A 20,281-nucleotide genomic window follows, 5' to 3' on the forward strand; every position below is an offset into this window, starting at 1 on the left:
GACATAACAGGCTTCATATCGTTAGTAGCACTGCAATGAAGCATTTATTCATACCAATCACTTCCAAAATGATTAGAACATGTTAATGGGGAAGAGCTGATTTTTATCTGGGTCTATACAATGCCTGAATGGTTACTCTTGCTCTGAGTGATGTTCTGTTGACATTATTCGATTGAATTTCCAGCACCTAGCAACGTATCAATTTTTGAGAGCAAAATTCAGGTGAGTTTGTTAATCCAGGCTCGCTTATAACAGAAAAGAGTGACTCTGATTCACACCACTTTATTGGAAAAACACAGGTTTTGTCAAATAGATGTAAATAATTCACAATTTTTCCTCAGCCAGCGCTGAGCTTCCTTTTTCTACAGAGAGGCTACAATGCAGTCTCGCCTTGCAGAAAGACATTTCACACACACAACATCTTATAAAAGTCCATATCCAAAGAGAACAAATTAAAATCAAGTCTATACAGGTAAGTCATTTGTAACACTGTCACATTTAGATATAACAGAGTGTAATACAGCAAGCACACATATAATATACATATAAGGAACATGAATATATTTGCTTATTATGTGCGTTGCCTGGGTACAACTTCAGTACTGAGTAAACTGGATTGCAGAATACAAAAGAGGCTGGCCCCTTAATCCTAAATATACCATACTATCAGAAATAGTTTGGACAGTTTGCTGCCTCGCAAAACTACTCCCCATCTAACTATAGTACCCAATGCCAGCCAAGGTATTTTGGCACATGTGGCAGAAAAACCCACCAAAGTGTCTTTCCATACTTGGCAGTACAAATACAATAAAGACAAATTAAATAAGTAATAATTTGCTGTTACCCAAAATCTGCTGCTCTTAACAGTCACTTTACCCAATCTAATGGTAGGGCAGGGTCTGTATCTCATGTCAATGATGATCGTCCACTTCATTAATTCAGTCCTTTTCTTAGCTTGGGGATGCCCAAGGCAGCTTTGTGATTTGTAAAAGGCAGGGCAGGATAAAACCAACGCTGTAATCTTCACCCTACAATTGCTATCATTTCCCCCTCTTGTTCAAACAATGTAGTAGATTTACATTAAAGAAAGGCAGATTCAATGTAAGAGTCCGTTCACACATTCCATGTGCTCCCTCTTGGTAAAGAGATGGTTCCATCATCCATTGGTTTGTATTACTAGAGTCTCAAACCAATCCTTTCCCCTTGCTTTCCATTTCAGGATTACCGTATTTCCCCTTGCCTGGGAACATTGTTTTGTGATTGTTTTTGCTTTTTTGTAGCCCAGGCCCTTCCAAATCCTTTGTCTCAAGCAAAGGTCATTCCCTTCAGGACATGTACTGTTAGAACTCATCCTGACACGGCTGTGAGCAAAGATTGTCTCTCGAAAGGGGTAGTGGTGTTGATGAGGTTTTTCTCCCCATCACAGCTGCCTCTTGTCCTCTGCTTCATGCCTATCTGGATCACTCTAATACACTGTTCTACCAAAAACAAAAAACAAAAAAAAAACCACCAAAAAAACCAAGACGTAAGGGATCTAACCTCTCCTTCAAACTCTGCAAACTTTTTTCCATGTTAGGAAAACAATGAACACACACCTTTTTTTTTCACAAAATGGAAACTTCCATCAACCAATCAGGCAACATAAAGGGAGCAAAACAGAAAAGTGTGGAGACTGGAGCAGGCATTAAAGGGAAGGAGATAAGGAAAGCTGGGAAGATGAAGGGAGGGGCGTGCTATGGTGTGGAAATTCAAACTGGATTGAATTTAAAGAAAACAGGATATCCTTGTGGAAGTTTGGAGAGATTAAGTCCAGATCAATGGAAAAAAGGAACCACATCTACAAACCACGGCTATTCAAGCCACACTGCTTGTCTGGATGGGTCCTGAGGGCTGCGTTCATCTAAGGAAGTAACTACCAGCAAGGATGTAAAACTGAAAAACATCCAAACAGATTAAAGTGGGATGGTTTATATTTATGGGTGGAACAACATAGCTGGACTATGGGATCCATTGCTCCTTTTACGCTTATCTTGCATGGCGGGTGGGGGGGGAATCAGCTTCAAACGTTTCTTTCTCACATCAAACTCCAGATTTGTGAGAGATTAGCTAGACATGGATTAGATCAGAGAGTAATTTTCACTATCTAACTTGCAGCTGCCTTCATGCAGCCATTTCAACACTAAGATGTCAAACTATGCCAATGTGTTCTTGAGGCGTGCAATGATAAGATGACATGACACCAGCACTGTGCATATTTATATTACAAACACTGGAAGATAAGGCCATTCTATTATATTGGTCCATGCCTAGAATGAAAAGTGTTTCTGAAGGAGTGATCTAAATGCCATATTTTAGCAATCCTAAAACAGATTATGGATTGGACAAAACACCTGAAGGAAACAAAGAATTTAAAACATTACAGAGAGTGCTAGAAGCCAAGGGAGAAAGCATAAAGAAATATATGTCGTGAATTGAAAAGAAATCCAATTCATATTAATATGTCTTGCTAGAGTCCCTCTGAACATAATTACTTTAGTTTTATTATCATTCTGTGACATATTAATAAGCTTTTAATTAAATAGTGAGTTTCTTGATGAGTATGATGAGGCTCCTCTTTGCTATTTCGTTATTTTACAGTTATATATAATTCTACTAGCCAACATCTTGATTACAAGTGGAAAACTGTGATTTTTAAAAATCAAATAGCAGTACATTCTCATGGACATTTGGTAAGATTGGAAGTTAAAGTTAGTGTTCATTATATGATCCTTTGGTATATCATCTAAATAGACATGGGCTTTCCATATTCATATCCCTGGGGGTACAAATAGCAAAACCACATGTGCCACGGAGGCTCTGTTCCTTCCCCCAGATCCAGCTGGTCCATTCTCCGGTCACTGCACAATACTGGGGTCCTTTGTTGTTGTTGTCATTGCACCATTCTGGGAAGGTGCCCAGCCGGCGCTCCCCCACCTCCCCACACAGATGACCACTCCGGCAAGGAGGCGAGATGCGGAATCTCCCCGCACGGCTGATGAATGATCAGCTGCATGAGGAGGCAGGGAAGCATCAGCTGGGCTCCTTGCTGGATTGGCATGACGATAAAGGACCACAGCTCAGCGCAGAGAGCAGTGAGTGGACTGGGACTCTGTGGCACCTGTGGTGCTGTTGTTCGTATCCCCAGGGATATTAAGCCAAATACATATAAATATTAAACACTCAAACTGCAACAACTGGACTCATTCCATCAGTCATGTCAATGTTGGTGGCTTCCAAAACAACAGTATACCTCCCTATAACAACAACAGAAAGTCCAGTCTACTCTCTATTTCTTCCTTCTTCCTGGAAACTGAACAAGCATGATCATAGATGCAATTGATATAAAGAATATCATCATCATCATCATCATTCTGCAAAGAGAAGGAGGGCTGGAGTGGCACTGGGAATGCAATTATATCCAGTTGCTCTGAAACTTTTAGGGAGGGCATTCTTTATGTCCACATCCCATGCAAACTATGGACAATATTTGTGTGACAGCAGATCAGAGTTCAATATCAAAAGCTCATCATCTGGATGAAAATTAATGAGAGAGCAAGAACAGGTGGAAAAGAGACTTGAAATATCAATGTGGCCAGAGGCTGTGAATTCAAAGATTTGAGATCATAATCTATGTGATTTATTTCATGAGCAGCTCCCCTTATAGTACAGATGGGAAATATCTGGTCCACAGGGGTTCTTTATCCCCATAAACCTTGTTTGCTGTTCTTCTCCATAATAAAAGATAAAAAGCATGGAGACCTCTTACATGAACTCTTCCACCTTCGAACCTGATTATAAACTGCTAAAAATAGGAGTTGATCCATTCGAACACTGACATTTCTAGAGGATAGATACAATCATATCCTTCCACCATGTGTTGTCTGTTGGCCACTTTCAAACCCAGTTTGCCACCAAACTGTTATAAGGTATTCAGAAAAGGACATTACCCACATACAACTCCCCAATCCTACAGAACCAGCTTTCTACTGCATTCAAACCAGCCCCCATCTATACCAATTTCTAGGTGGAAATACAGTACTCCCAAAGTTCTTATTTAGATATTTGCATGTAGTACTGCTTGAAGACTGTCTTTCATTGTTTTATTGCAATTTTGATATTTCTGTGAGGTGCAATTTTATTATTATGGTACTCTGCCTTTTATAGAAAGTAAACTAGCTACCTTACTCAATAATACATCTTGGAAAAAGATTAAGAAATAAACGCTAACTCTGTGAGACAGTAGGCGAGAACTATGTCCTTTAATTTTTTTTCTCCAAGAAAATAATCTCATATAAAGGGATGGGGGTGGAAATCATGCATAATGAACAATGTTTTCATTTGTCATAACACATAATGGGCAAAATAGCTTAAGGGTCCCCGTCATAATTTATTTCCCTCCTTTTGTAAGCCCAGCTGGCACAAAGACCTGACTAGTCAGGTAAATACGATAGCCCGACTATCCTTCAGTGTTTATATGCAGTAAATGAGGTATACACAGCCAAATCATTATGTGGAGGAGAAGGAAGAAGAAGACAATGAAGAGGAAGAAGAACTGGAAATATGTTGAACTTACTCACATGGCACATTGCATTTTCATTGCACATATTATTACAATATATACTCCACTGTGTTTAATCTTCCCAAATAGCTATTTAGTTTATTTCAATGCAAAGCTGAGGGAATGAGTATGGAGCAATCACACAGAATGTTGTAGGTTTGCCTTGGGAACAGTGTCCCATTGATCAGAATTGGGTTTTTTTTACATTGCAGGTTGAAGGCTCAAGAGGAGGCTATAACAGATGTTAAGGCAGGCCCGGATGAATTTTCTTACTTCCAAGTGTGTTTTTACATCTGCTTATATTATGAGCCAAATAAATAATACTAATACTGTAATGATATTTTGATCAATATGTTTAAAATAAGGATCACTGTAATGCATACAGATAAATAATGGTGGTGGTGATGGCGATGATGACGACAATGACAACAATTGAAGTATTCCACTTGAAGTGATTACAATAGGACAACTAGAGGGACAAAGATAAAATAGTAAAAGAAATACTATAATGGTTAAGGTACAAAACTAATATATTAAGCAAAGAAAAAAATATCTAAGATCCAACTGAATGAATGAATGCAAATATGGCTGGAAGGCCTCCTAATACACCTTTTCTTTTGGCACAACTATCTTAAGCATAAAATGTGAAAACTGTATGTTCAAATCTCCAAACTTCTATCGATCTGAAAACTTATAAAAACTCTGATCCCCGTGTTGGATTATTTTGGGCTACAAGCATTGCATTTCCAAATGTTGTCACCCAAAGCCCTATTTAGGTGTTATGAATCCTGATTCTATGACCATGCTTAAGAGGGCAATACCTCGCCCTCACCATTTTGCCATTGTGTTCTGTCCAGTTTCAGCACTGAGTCGGAAGGACAGAAATTCCTGCTTCTGTGTAGCCTCTGCAGCTGCATTAGCAATAGTTGTGGGATATGTAAAGTCAAACAGGACCTGTTTTTTTTAAAGCTTTTGCAGTACAAGATGGGAAGGGGGTTGTATTTTGTAATCATAATATTATCTTATTTTTTAAAAATTTCCACATGCCTAGTTTATATCTATACATTTTTGCTTGATAATTACCAAGAAGGCTCAGCTACACAAGAGACTTGTTCTCTTCTTGCCAAATTGTTTTAGAGGGACATCATATGCTTTTGCCTAGTCTTGGGAGGTCTTTATTCTCCACCCCCAACATTCTGGGGGCCCTGCCACTGATCTGCATGTATGGGAAAGTTGTATTTGGGCTGACACTCTTTGCCCCCTTGACTCATTCTGTAACACTTAACCATTGGGAACACTTGGCAACTGCCCATGCCTTCCCAGAGAGGACCACACATTACTGTTGTTTTGCTTACAGTTCCACTGCTATCTGCTGTTATTTCACCACTTTCTAAATATATTTTGGCATCTCAAGAAACATTGGCTACTAGACTCTGAAAGCTGAGCATGGTCTCCTCTCTGCGAGATCACGCTCCCTGGTTTCTGTTAGATGTTTGGGACTACAGTTCATATCAGCCATGAGCAGCACAGCCAATGGCCAAGGACTATAAAAGTTGTGATCCAAAGTATTTGGAGGGCACCAGGTCGGTTAGTCTCACTTTACTATAGTGACACAACTTTGTTATATTCCTCCTTTCTGATCCTTACACATAAACAAGAGGTTCACTCTCTCCTCTACCCACAAGGCTTTGGTGCTATGGGAAGGAAAAAATATAGCTCCTCATTAAGGGGCTGTGTTTCATCTTTTGCCATATACTACTGCTAATCCATCTGTGTGTACCTACACACACTCACATAACACTATATACCACCTCCACCAGAGATGTAAACAAATCACACAGTGTCTCCTAGAGTGGCTTACAGTCTGTGGCCTAAGCCAAATTTCTAGTTTCAGCTAATGCTGGCCCACAGAATCTCTTGCCGAATGAGGAGTCAACAGTTATGTAAATCCCATTAATTCAATTAATTCAACCACCAACTGAATTGAGGCCTGTATACTACATTTAAAAAACAACAAGTGGAGAAACCTGCAGCTGAAGATAAAAATATGAGATGGCCCAGGAATCAGACTGCAGTAGAAGAGGAGCTATGAAGCATGGACTGACAGGAAACTGTTTGAAAATCTCTACAGAGCAAATACCATTCATTGAGCAGAAAGAGATCAAATGCTACTTTCTTTTTATTATCCTGCAACATGCTTGGAGCCAGATGCTAATGACAAAAGCAAAGGAGCTGGTTCCTAACTCTGTTCAATGTGTATGCATGCATCCTTGGGTAATGACATGATGTTGCCATGGATACACATTCTATTCCACTGCCTCTCATCAGGCCATATAGACATACACATCATTGTAGGAGGGCCCTGGCAACAAGCAATGTAAAAACCAAGGTACTAGTAAAATTGCTCTGTTGGCCAGTTTGCCAAATTTGCATTACACTGTCCTTATGAATCCCAGTTCATCTAGAGGGATCCCAGGACTCTTTTTAGAGCGTTTGAAAGCAGAGAAGTGTCTCATTCCAGTCTCAGCCCCAAAACAAATCCACACAGCCTGCAGCAACGCACGGATCAGCATGTCTCATCCAGGCAAAAAGAAAGCAAGCACACTGACCCAGAGCTAGAAAAGGCCAAGGACACCAAACAATAATTATGAATCTTCCCAAGGTCACCAGTCAGCAAAGATTGGCCAGAAGAAGTAATAGGAACAATATGAGACAGTTGTAAGATGATGCTCTTTGGTCCTACTATAAAACTCAATGAATGAGGACCACAGCAAACTATGGCAAGTCCTTAAAGAAATGGGAGTGCCTGACCACCTTGTCTATCTCCTGAGAAACCTATATGTGGGACAGGAAGCAACAGTCAGAACTGGATATGGAAACACTGATTGGTTCAAAATTGGGAAAGGAGTATGTCAAGGCTGTATCTTGTCTCCCTGCTTATTTAACTTATCTGCAGAATACATCATGCGAAAGGCTGGACTGGATGAATCCCAAGCCGGAATTAAGACTGCCAGAAGAAATATCAACAATCTCAGATATGCAGATGATACCACTCTGATGGCAGAAAGTGAGGAGGAATTAAAGAACCTCTTAATGAGGATGAAAGAGGAGAGCGCCAAAAATGGTCTGAAACTCAACATCAAAAAAACTAAGATCATGGCCACGGGTCCCATCACCTCCTGGGAAATTGAAGGGGAAGATATGGAGGCAGTGACAGATTTTACTTACTTGAGCTCCATAATCACTGCAGATGGTGACAGCAGCCACGAAATTAAGATGCCTGCTTCTTGGGAGGAAAGCGATGACAAAACTAGACAGCATCTTAAAAAGCAAAGACATCACCTTGCCGATGAAGGTCTGCATAGTCAAAGCTATGGTTTTTCCAGTAGCGATGTATGGAAATAAGAGCTGGACTATAAAGAAGACTGATCGCCAAAGAATTGATGCTTTTGAACTGTGATGCTGAAGGAGACTCTTAAGAGTCCCCTGGACTGCAAGGAGAACAAACCTATACAGTCTAAAGGAAATCAAGCCTGAGTGCTCACTGGAAGGACATATCCTGAAGCTAAGGCTTCAATACTTTGGCCATCTCATAAGAGAAGACTCCCTGGAAAAGCCCCTGATGTTGGGAAAGTGTGAAGGAAAGAGAAGAAGGGGACGATAGAGGATGAGATGGCTGGATAGGGTCATCGAAGCGACCAAGATGAATTTGACCCAACTCCGGGAGGCAGTGGAAGACAGGAGGGCCTGGCGTGCTCTGGGCCATGGGGTCACGAAGAGTCGGACATGACTTAATGACTGAACAACAATCCCTAAATATCAGCATCAACAGTACTATTTCAAAATTGGGTTGTTCTCATTGCCTTGTAATAGAGGTGCTTTATTTACCTAAAAAAGAGAGATGATAATGCACCTGTATCTCTGTTTTACCTCTAGTGTGACCACCGCATTCCAAACGTTACCAAGAACAGATGTAATGTGACTCCAGAGAATAAAACTTTCCTAAACCAACTTTTCCCTAGTAAAAGTAATATTGTTTTGAAAGAACTGCAGAACTAAAGTTTCTGCCTGATTTGCAGACCAGTAGAGAGATTATTCAGCTATTCCTAATGCTCTAAAAATGTTACATCTGTCTTTGCCACAGTAGCTGTGGAGAAAAGCGGAACTGCTGGCAACAATGAGAAATGATGCAGCCACAGTTAATAACTTTTAAGTCCTAATGATTTTAATGGGAGAGAGTTAAACATGTGCTTAGCATTTACCATTGAAAACAACATGTTGTGAAGTGCTTATCTGTGGCTGGAGGACTGCCAATATTACAAAGAAAATGGAATTATTTAGAGGGGAAATGGAAGTAGCCAGCAGAACCTTCTATCTAGCAGAGGAGCAAAAGATGTACTATTAATTAAGAAAGTCACACTACAGTTCTTGCCTCTTTTCTCTACAAATGTAGAAAACTAAACATAGATCTAGAACAAAAAAAATTCTATTTCCAACTGTTCTTTGTGGGATTCTCTTTATGCCTTCTATTGTAAATTATTTTATTTTTTTCGGTCTAGAGGATATTTTCAGTAAGAACAGTTTGAAACAGTTGAGGTTTTTTTCTGTTTGAGGGGGAAAAACATTAATTCATTACCAGAATACAAGGTAGTTGTTTAAAATGCTTAATACAACATCAGAAAAGAGGGTAACCGTCTCTTTGCCTTATTCTAATCACAGGGCAGGACAGGATTAAATACCATGTAAGGAAGGTGATGCAAATCTAAGGACAAGATCCTTTTATTTTGCCTAAATATAATGTACTACTGGCATTGCAGCATCTTTGCAATATAAGTTCTTTCCCTTTTCCTCTCCCTGAAGCCTCCAAAGTGGCTCAAGAACTGCCTTGTGGAAAGGGGCTATATCCAGCTCTCCAGAGCAGACTTGTTGGGATTACATTTGTGGCCTCACTGGGAAGAAAGATCGCCCCCTTCCTGACATGGGAAGTCTAATACTAGATCCTGCACATCAATGCTGAGATGTCTGGAATTCCCTGAAGCCTTAGTTTAAAAAAAAAAAAAGCAGTGAGAAATCCTTCTAAAGAGGTTTTCAACAAAAGGATAGCCAAATTCTCTTTAAATATAAAATGCCTGCTTGTTGATATATTGGATCAGAAGAACCACTAAGTACACTAGGACTCTATAATCTATAAACCAAGGAATTTTGGGTACTATGAGGTTTATTTTATGGGGTGACTGAAAGTAAAAGATCTATAAACCCCTGTACCTGTAAGAGTTGAGTTGAATAAAGCATTTTGGCAGACCATACACCTTGGTATGTCTCTGTGATGGAAAGTTAAGAAAAATTTAACTGGCTTAAGTTCTCTTTCACATAATGATTGACTGAAGATGAAGGAGTCTTTTATCTACTGTATCTGATATAACTCTATTTGGATTATCCATATTCTTCTTTAAAACCTTCGAGCTTTTCTAAAATCAAAGAAAGATAAAACACGTCTCATTACACTATTTCCCCACACAAGAAGAAGAGCACTAAGCAATAATCCCACATCAGCAAGCTTTTGTGTTCACCAAAACACAATGAGATACAACCCTAAATTTAAATACAGCAAAAAGAATACAAATGCCTCATAGCTGTCTTATCTTAATAGGCCCAGAACTTTTTATTGAGAGAATGCTCCCTTTAAACATCTCCTGAACTACTTTGTGAGCATAAATGCCTGTTTTTAGCATGGCTTGATATCTGGCACTTTCTGTTTTACAAATTAAAAGTCAGCCTTTTTTTGTCCTTCCAGAGCAATTCTGAAAAAGAAAAGAAAAGAAAAGAAATCCAGAACACTGGAAACAGCAATGATCAAGTATTTTGGTCTTTTACTTTTAATCTTAAAGTTCAAGAGGCACAGTGGTGAGTAAATTGTCTGTCCAAGGAAGCTTGTCCACTATTACCTATTTCTCATTTCAGAACAAAGCTCCAGAATTCCCTAGCTAGACTGAAGACAGCATGGGAACTACTGACCCTACTGACAGAAAATCAGCTAACACACAGCTAAGAATTCTATTTTTATTTCTGATCCTCCAGACTTCCAGGGGCTATTACAGTTAGATTAACAGCACAGCTAGGAGGAAGACGACTTTATTAAGCTGCTGTATCGAGGACGCGTGAAGCAACCGTGCTCATGTTCATGTTGCCTAACGGTAGGACTGTTCCTGTGCCCTTAATGGCCAAATTGGAGACCTATGCTCAGAAGTTAATATTGGCTCTCTGTCTTTGGAACAGTTGAGTCATGTGTATTTTAGCTTCAAATTCAGCTGTTAAATACACAGAGATTTGCCAGAAAAAAATTTCACCAATTTTTCTAAATTTCTTCATTGAACAGCATTTTTAGAAAAGGAATGGATTCAGACAAAGAATTAGACATATTATTGGATAGAACAATGAAGAAAGGAAAAGTTCAGGATGAAACTGAAAGGAAGAAGAAATCTTTACAGAAAGATAGTGCTAGAGAAGAGTTTCATTCACCATTTATCTCCGAGTTATTGTGTTTACTGAAGCAAAAATTTTGCAAGCCTTTATTTTTAAAATGGTCTTCTCTCCACAGTTCTGTACTGAAAATGTCTTATTGAATTAATAAATTTGCTTTGTATTTGAAATTTTCTGTAAAGCAGCCTCGGGTTATATTAAATATATATCTGGGGGCAAATATTCACATATCAGCTGCTTTCGGTTTTAAGTGGTATCAGGCATATAAAATCAAAGCTACAGATTATGTAACTGCCAGAGTCAATTTGAAAATTATTGTATATCATAAGGATGCTTCTGAATATGGATGGCTTAACATTACTTAATCAATACTAATAATCTTCAGACTAAAGTTGAATAGCAGCTGTTATCCTGACAACAAGAATCCAAATAAAATTCTTTAACCTGTGGAGAGAAGACCATTTTAAAAACAAAGGGGGGCATTTTGTGTATAGGACCAGGATATTTATTAACTGTAAAACTTGTTTTTTCTTAATACATATAGAGAGAAAGTCTATGTATTATATTTAATGTATTACTGGTGTCACATATTTCTGTTTTTTTTCCTGGTTAAATACAATTTAAAATTTTTGAGACAATCCTTTTAAATATTTACTTGCCATTTTCTTTTGTTTAATGTAGCAAACTGAAGGCAATAAACATGTATATAAACTCCAATTAAAAGGAGCCATAGATTAAGCTGCTGTATCAAAGGAACTTCTAGATCAGGATTTATAATTAAATCACCTTGCTTCAAACACAAGATCTTCAAAGAGATCCAGATGAAGTAACCCTCTGAAAATGTTTTTGCCTTTCCTTACTAAAATTTATTAATTAAGTAACTCCACAAGGTCTTAGAGGTTGTCTTTTCTATAAGCGTCTGGAAACCTGGTGTGTCCCCCCCCCCCCGGGTGCAGCCAAGGCATTTTACTGCTTCAGGCAAGGAACAAGTGGGGCCTTCGCCCATTTAATACTGGCAGCAGAATCCTTCTTCAAACACTGTGATGAGGCAGCATCTGTCATTATACTTAATGGTATTGCTATAACAAGCCATTTGGCACCCGGGGCTTTATTGCCCTGTTGGTCAAACTTAGGCAAGGTGAAATTGAGGTATGTGAAGAGAAGACAGGAAGGGCAAAGAATGCCTGGGTCTGAATGCATGGCAGTCATATTAGTGTCATACTCTTTGGGGTTACCTTCTGACTAGAGGGATGTGATTTAGAAATAGTATATGCAATCAGTCTGAGTAGATGCACACTCTCCAGCATCACATGCCAATGGGTAAGTTCACACCTTTCTAGATCAGTTTTTTTAAATCCCCTAAAACCCTGGCTACCCACCCAGTTACTGCTGTGGTTAAAGGCAGGAAAGTAACTTTGGGGACACGGGACAGACTGTTTAGCACACAGTTTGTTCCTCCAACACCTTACTGCTGCCTCCCAGCGTCTGCCTAATTGCAGAGCCGGTCTTACCTTTTCCCTCAATGGTGTGAACTCATGTGCCTTGCTCTTAGCGACAAACAAGAATGCAGTTGCAAAATGTGAAATCGAAGGTACAGGTTTCTCTCTGTTACAGAACATAGACAGATGAAATAGCTGGAACCATCATGTATGGCTGATTGCTGGTAATTATATCCTTCCAGGCAGAAAGAACTTTATTTTAAGGGATTTTTGAGCTGGGAAATGACAGAGGCCATTGTTTCAAAGCAATAACCACTGAAGAATCCTTTACAGTAGTAGTAAATGGTTGAACATACTATCTTCAGCTTGAACAATTAAAACTACTGCGGTATCAAAGATTTGTTGGCATTTTAAGTAAGTTTGGCTCTCTGGAAATGCTCCATTTATATGCAGTAAAAGTTGTTGCATATAAATGGAACATTTCAGGAGATTGATCCCCTACTGAGTAAATACAGAGTCCTTCTCTTTTAGTGCTGGCATTTGATTATTCCATAATGAAAATTTAAAAAGTATTGCAACTAAAGTGTCATAGTCCCAGTGGCTCGGAAGAATAAGATCAGTGATACCATTATTTTAGTTGTCAGGTCTCATAATAACTTTTCTTAATTCCTAAAAGACTTCAAAGCTTTCAGTGGAAGCCTACAAAATACAGAATCATAGGGGTCAGAAGCAACCACATTCAAATAGTCTCTAGAGAAATTCCTCAAAGCCAGACATTGGTAACAGAATGGACCACATAGCCTTACTATCACAAGCTCAAGAATAATGGTATATAAAGTGATTTTATACAAAATAAAATTTTATTTTATGTAAAGATAATTTCATCAAATGGAGACTGCCTAGCCATGTGAATGAGCCAGACAGAGATATATGGTACATTTTGGAAGATCTTTACGGGTTGCAGAAAACTAATGAAGATTTGTCATCTGTGTGAACCTAATAAAAATGGTAAGTTCTCTAGGCAAAAATATTAACAGGTGCCTCCATTCTTTTTCTAACTTCTGATTCGAGCATTTAGGGTTGGTACCTGAAGTGAAGCTCAGGATTTCTGTACCTTTAATACCTGTGTGGGGCTAGTAGCTGTAAGTTGTATGAAGTGCTGCAGCTGTTGAAATGTCTCCTGCCACACAACTGTCAAAGGTACGGGAGCCCTGTGATGCATTTTATGCAGTCGCTCTACTAGCAGCCCTTCACTCCCACCCATCCTAATTTGCCAAGGCCGCTTTTCTGTTGCTATGGTGACATAAGCTTGCTGTCTTTCTCTGGGTCTATTCCTTCCTTCCATGCCTGTCTGTGAAGTCAGCTCATACACACGCCTCCTTGACTGCTGTTATTCACTCCCCCCCCCTCCCGTGAAGTGGCCAAGTGAAAGGAAGGACAGGGCTCTGCTACCTTTAACAGTGATGGAGAGCTCATTTCACCAAGTGTTACTTGTCAGGCAAACTATACCTGCTGAAATTTCTTCTTCTGCAAAACTGTTAAAGATGCAGAAACTCTGTCCTCCATGTTATGTAGCCACCCTTAAACTCTGATATGTGGCCCTTCTGAAGCAAGGGCCTGCCTCTTTCCATTGTTGTTGGTTTATTTGGCTTTTTATCCACTCTCTACAGCATAAGGCCTTCCCCATTTCCTTTGCTCTCTGTTGCAGAATCAAAACAACTGTTATAGATCACATATACAAAGTTCTAGGTAAGAGGGCACAGCAGAGTCTGCTGTACTTTGGTAAATACTGTAAATGGATGTTAAAGTAGGCCTATCGATCTTTCCCAGTCTGTAAATAAAACTCCTGTCTCACTCACTACCATAATAAGTCACTGAAACTCTTCTGAAATAGTACATGGCCATCAAATTAAACTACAGTTTTAAAAAGAAAGAAAGAAAAACGAAAAGCCAGGCAAAGCAAACCAGTAGGCTTTATTAGTACCTCACAGCCATGAGCTGATTTTTCCTCTAAGTATACCACACAGCTGTTCTGGCTAATTCTCAGTGGCATATTCCACACTGTCCTTACAGAGCCTCAGTTAATATTTGCCTTCTCTGATAAAGAAGACATCAGGAAGGATGCACATCCTTGACAAATCCAGAAGAAAGCACCAAATATTCTAGACACAGAGGCTGTCACACATTATGCAGATTATGCTATGGAGGCAGCAAAACTCTCCCCCTAGGTTTCTGCCTTTTACAAGAAGCAGCAATTATAGTATTACGACCATGAAGAATAATGGCAACAGTACTGAAAATGGAAACACCAAGCCAGATTAGCATTCTTGGAAAGTAAAAGCGGGCGGCTTCTGGCTGTTAATCCAAAGGCAAGAGATGTGTATATGGGAGCCTTCCCCCAACCTGCTGCCCTCCAGATGGGTGCGACAGCTAGGCTTTGTAGGTGTTGTAGTCCAACATAGCTGGAGGACACAAGGTTAGGAAAAGTGTGGGCTTGCTGACGATCTAGCCTGGTCCAAAATCAGAAAAAAATAATTCTTGGACTACTGCTACCAGAACCCTTCCTATTGATTGGTCGATTTTGAAGGTTGTAGTTCAAAAAAGTAACTTTCCCAGGCTATGGGCTAAGGTGGATGGACAGGATGCTGGACTGCTTGTACATCAGATTGATGCCAAAAGGCTTTGATCAAATACAAAGCACAAGTCTCTGTCAGACTCCGAAATGTTATTAAAATGTGAGCTTGGAACAGAAATAGAGACTGTTGTAGTTTCCCCCCCTGCCCTTCCCACAGGAGACTTTAAATCACAGTTGAGCCTGTCTTGGGCTATTTACACCCATATGATTGTTGCTGGTGGAGAAGGAAATTGGGAAAAAGTGTTTGTAATATAAATTAATGCCTTACACAAAGGGATCTGTGGTTCCTCCCATTTTTTATTGGGGAAAGCAGCTTCTGTTTTTTAAGAGTCCCATGTTCAAAGCCACAAAAGGGAATCTAACTGTTATTATTTCTTTTGTTACTTTAAAGAAACAGTGCACACCCATGGTGTGGCAGATCTTTACCAGCTGTGATGCTGTAAAAAATGAGAGTCAAAGCATTTTAGAATTTTGCGGGTTTGTAATTCAAATGTACAAAACCTATGTAGGAATATGTGTTTGATTTAAAACACTTCTTAAAAATTCCTACCTGTCCTTCTTTTATTAAATGACCATTCATGGCTGAGCAGCAGTAACATAAGAAACTCAAGGGCACTTAAACATAAGTGGCGAAAACACCAGTCACTCCATATGCATTCTTTTTAAGAATCATGAAGCATGATTCTATTCATCTTTACTTTAAAGTAATCCCCACTGTGTTCAACAGTGCCAGTTACATACATAGCATTGAAGCCTAAGTACTGAATACTAAATCATGTATCACAAAAACATTCATTAGCTATAACTGATAGTTCTCAGAATCTACTATACACTCCCTGTATAAACACATAGGCCTCAATCTAATGGTCAGCCCCAATTAATATAGACCCATTCAGAATTGATCTAATGGGTCTACTCTAGTTTAGCTGCCTAGGGAATTCTAAAAACACAAATCTGCTCACCTCTAGTTGAAACTAACTATCTGATTTAGGCCATGAGATTATGTTTATTTTCAATTATCCAAATATTTGGGACAAGTGAAATAATAGCATAGAGTAGCCCATTCTCAACGCTTGACAAGATTGTGCCTTCAGCTCCATACACCTATGGAAAAAAGAAAATCACAATGCTCAATAGGCATCCTGGTGATCACTTACCATCTGGAACGAAATAATAATGCACTTCCCTCTAAAACAAAGACATTCTGAAATATCCTCAGTTCAGAAAAGTTTGGTTTTTAGACCACAGATCCCAGAATCCCATAATGATGGATGGGAATTCTGGGAGCCGTAATCCAAGATAATAGTATAATTATTGATCCAAGCTAATCCAAGGTCATAAAATGTAATAGTCTATTCTTAAGCAGTCAAAGATTATACTGACAAATAGCCTAGATGCAAACAGGTTTATAAATAAACCAGTCTCATTAGGATGTGGAATGTTTCATGAAGTGATTGATAATGTTTTCTGTGCAGGCTGTGGCTTCTTTGACAGCTTGTGTTATAGTTTATCCTAATGACTGGGTGGCAGGGGGCAGGTTTGAAGATGTCATGGCCAAGAACTATTGTTCATTAACCAAGCCAGAAAACCCAAAGACACTTTAAAATAAAAGAGTTTGCTTCATGCATTGTTCCAAACATAAACTTTTAAAAAAGTTACCCAGAAGTGTGGAGCTTCTGGGTGGGTATTTGGCCAGAGAAGGGAAATTAATAATAGCACCTGTAGCACTTCGTGGAAATAGGAAACAGTGGGAGAAATGGGATGCTCTCTTGGAACGGTGACGCTCTGCTCCTGATTGGTTGCTGGAGGCCCTACCCTCTCCTGTTCAGCTTTTATTAGGAATGATCTTCCAGTTTTCAAGTAGCACTACAGTCCTTGGGTCCCCCCCCCCCTTTCAGGGGTGAACATCAAGATCTTGGAGGTTCTGTACAAGCAGGGTACCATATTCAGAAACCCAAGTGAGATTCTATGGTTTCTTTCATCTTATGAGAGAAACCATCCATGGATAAACTCTGGCAAGTTTAAGTCAAGTATCTTCTATATAGGGCCAGATTTCCAATCTCCTTCTACAAGGAGGGTACATTGCAGACTAGTTGTTTCTGTTTTTCAGCAGCCTGGCTAGATGGTGACGATGATGATTAGCCAAGTTCCTTAAAGCTGTGCTCGTTTTTCTTTAAAAGGTGGTAAAGCTACACCTACTAGAGGCAGCACAAAACTGATCTGTCACTTTATCTGTGATAGCTGTTTCACACAATGCCATCACTCCACAATCTAGAAGTGAAACCACATGAATAAATTCATCTTTCTATCATCCTAGCAGAAAGAAAAGGAACGACTGAAATGAAATCATGGGTCGTTTCACCCCCATCTTTGTATCAGGACTGGGGCCTGATGAAGAAGAAAAAGGAAAATTATTTTTGAACCCTATCCTAGATTGGCCACAGTCACTCTTTTGAAAAAAGCTGTTTGTGTTGGTTTATTAGAACATGCGCAAGAACTACAGGGTGTTACATAACACCTTTATAATGATGCAAAGCTGAGAGCAAAACCCATTCTGATTATGGCTTCTGGAGAGTTAAAAAGCTTGGTTGTCACTCTGAGATATTTTCCTTGGTCCTAATAAAGGTATTGCATGACTGTGGAGTCAGTTTGCAGAGACTGGTGATCACCTCTCCATTTGCAGAGACTGATGATCAACATAAACAAATGATAATTCATGGGGAAAATATTCTATTGTAGGAGGCAAAGAGATGTCGGTAAGGCAAAATATTTTATCCATGTAACATGATATTGAGGGACTCTCATTACAGTTAGAGATACTTCTCTCTAATCAATTTTATCCACATACTGTGTGAATTTATGTGTATAGTATTTGACTTAAGCCTGGATGATTCCTGGTCCTCCCTCAGACAATCCCATACCATTAGCTAGTCCGTAAACAAGGAAGGGTAACCCATTTACTCAGTTACTCCCCCACCCTGCCTCCAACACATCAGAAATAACCTCTTGACTGTTCAGATTCTCCTTTTGTTATAAAATACATTAATTTAATGCTTTGCCTGTTCAAAAAGCACATTAAAAAACAGCACCTACAATTTGGAAAAAAGGGTCAGGGGGAGATTTCAAATGATCCCAGCTTAATCAGACCTTTTCAGAACATGAACTAAATGCTTCAAAAATTTTGTTTTTTGTGTTTTAAGTGTCAGACAAATGTGTTTGTTTGTTCTTTTAAAAAAAAACCCTCAAATATTGGAGATGTAGCACTTGAAAGTCTAGACTCTGAAGTAGAAAATAGGTTCTGTGAAGGGTTTTTGTTTTGTTATGTTTTAAGATCAGACTGATGGAAATAGATCTGCCACAAAGATTCTCCCAATGTCTGAACACACCATGTATGTACCACTGCATACAAACCTATGTGTGTTTCCTGTCTACTGCCCCATGATGTACTTCTCCATTTGATTAAATCCTTAACACCATCTGCCTTTTGCTGAGTCAATTCCTAAACCAATTCATCCCATCCATTTACTATTCTCTTAATAGAAGGGCCAAGGGCTCTTGACCTGACTTCATATGGGTTGTTGCCATCTCTGAAGAAGCAGGAAGGGCAGCGGCAGAAAGCTTTCAGATGCTCGTCTGGAGGTCTCCATTAAGTAAGGTCCTCTGGGTTTCTGTAGCTTCATTTAGCCTGGACTTATCCTGCTTGCTGTCGCTCCTGTCAGTCTCGTCCATGCCACTGACCTTCACTAGGCAAAGGACATTCTGGAAGCTTTTCTTGAAGTTGTCAGATAAGAAGGCATAAAGGATAGGGTTGGCACAGCTATTGGCATAAGTGAGAACCACTACAAAATCAAACATGCCCTTGAGGACAGGTGTTGGCACAATCAAAACAGAGACTGATGAGACATTAAAAATGTAGAAGGGCAGCCAACAGAAAATGAAAACGGCAACTACAATGGAGACCATCCTGGTTACTTTCTTTTCAGACTTCTTTCTTTTGGAGGAGCCTACCCTGATACCAGAGGACTTGACCTTGATAATGATAAACAGGTAACAAAGACAGATGATGGTAAGGGGCACCAAAAAGCCCAGAATAAAGGCATAGATGATGAAGCCAGCATACCAAGCACCAGAATCATCTGGCCAGATCATGGTGCAGCTACTGCTTCCATGGTTATTGCTCACTCCAGCATATATCATGATTGGCAGTATGACCAGTAGGGAAATGCCCCAGACAGCTACATTGACCATCTTTGCTGTTCTTGGCCGCCTCCATTTAGCAGATTTTATGGGATGTACTACAGCAAGGTATCTGTCCACACTCATGACCGTGAGGCAGAAGATGCTGGTGAACTGATTGATCCCATCCACTGTCATGACAATTCGGCAGATGGCCTTCCCAAAGGGCCAGTGGACCAGAGCCACCTGCATAGCTAAGAAGGGCAATCCCAACATGAAAAGTTCATCTGCTATGGCCAAATTGAGTATGTATATGTTGGTGATGGTCTTCATCTTGGCATAGCGGAGAATGACATAGATGACCAGCGTGTTACCACATAGGCCCACAATGCACACCACAAAGTAAATGAAGGTAAGGACGGCATTGCTGGTCAAGTCATAGTGGTGGCTTGTGTTGTTGGCAGAGGTGTTGGTGGCAGGAGTCTCTGGAGAGAAACTGTCAAACTGGGAGGGGGAGGGGCTCCAAAAGTCCGTGGTGTTAGGCAGTCCATTTTCCAGGTCCATGGTGACTCTCTACCAGGAAAATGCTACTTCTCAAGCCAAGAAAGCTATCATGCTGGCTGACTCTTGATGGTCCGCGATAAATTGAGAGTACCTAGAATCCAAGCACAGAATAAAGACAAAATCAATAAAGGAAGCGCTGAAATACTATATCCTCCCAGGTAAGAGAAACCCTCTCTTAGTCTTGCCTGCTTCAGAGGCATGTTTGAGGTGGTGAAATAAGGCTTATTTGGTGTTTGCTCCCATCCTGTGGAGCTTCTTGCTGAGGAGATCTAGGTCGGCTGTTTCCCCGATAGCTTTTGCCAACACACAAAACCTTTCTTGTTTTGGCAGGCCTTCAGCAGCTAATGAATTGCTAAGGGCTGGGGCTTTTAAGAATGTACTGTACTATAT

At 39.8% G+C, this 20,281-nt stretch overlaps 1 protein-coding gene across 7 annotated transcripts in view; it reads right to left on the minus strand.

Annotated features, from left to right (window-relative positions):
* Positions 1 to 266: 266 nt before the first annotated feature.
* SSTR2 (somatostatin receptor 2) overlaps positions 267 to 20,281 on the minus strand; it is a 62,127-nt gene continuing 42,112 nt past the window's right edge. For 5 of the 7 annotated variants that reach the window (XM_020806731.3, XM_020806729.3, XM_020806728.3 and 2 more), the window contains one exon: positions 267 to 19,982. In XM_020806731.3, coding sequence (XP_020662390.2) covers positions 18,773 to 19,891 — 1,119 coding nt within the window. In that variant the 5' untranslated portion in view covers positions 19,892 to 19,982 and the 3' untranslated portion in view covers positions 267 to 18,772. The remainder of the gene's footprint in view (positions 19,983 to 20,281) is intronic. The other 2 variants (XR_013541062.1, XR_013541063.1) reach the window with 1 other exon arrangement.

Source organism: Pogona vitticeps, chromosome 2 (assembly GCF_051106095.1).
Source record: "Pogona vitticeps strain Pit_001003342236 chromosome 2, PviZW2.1, whole genome shotgun sequence".
In the NCBI taxonomy this organism is placed as follows: domain Eukaryota; kingdom Metazoa; phylum Chordata; class Lepidosauria; order Squamata; family Agamidae; genus Pogona; species Pogona vitticeps.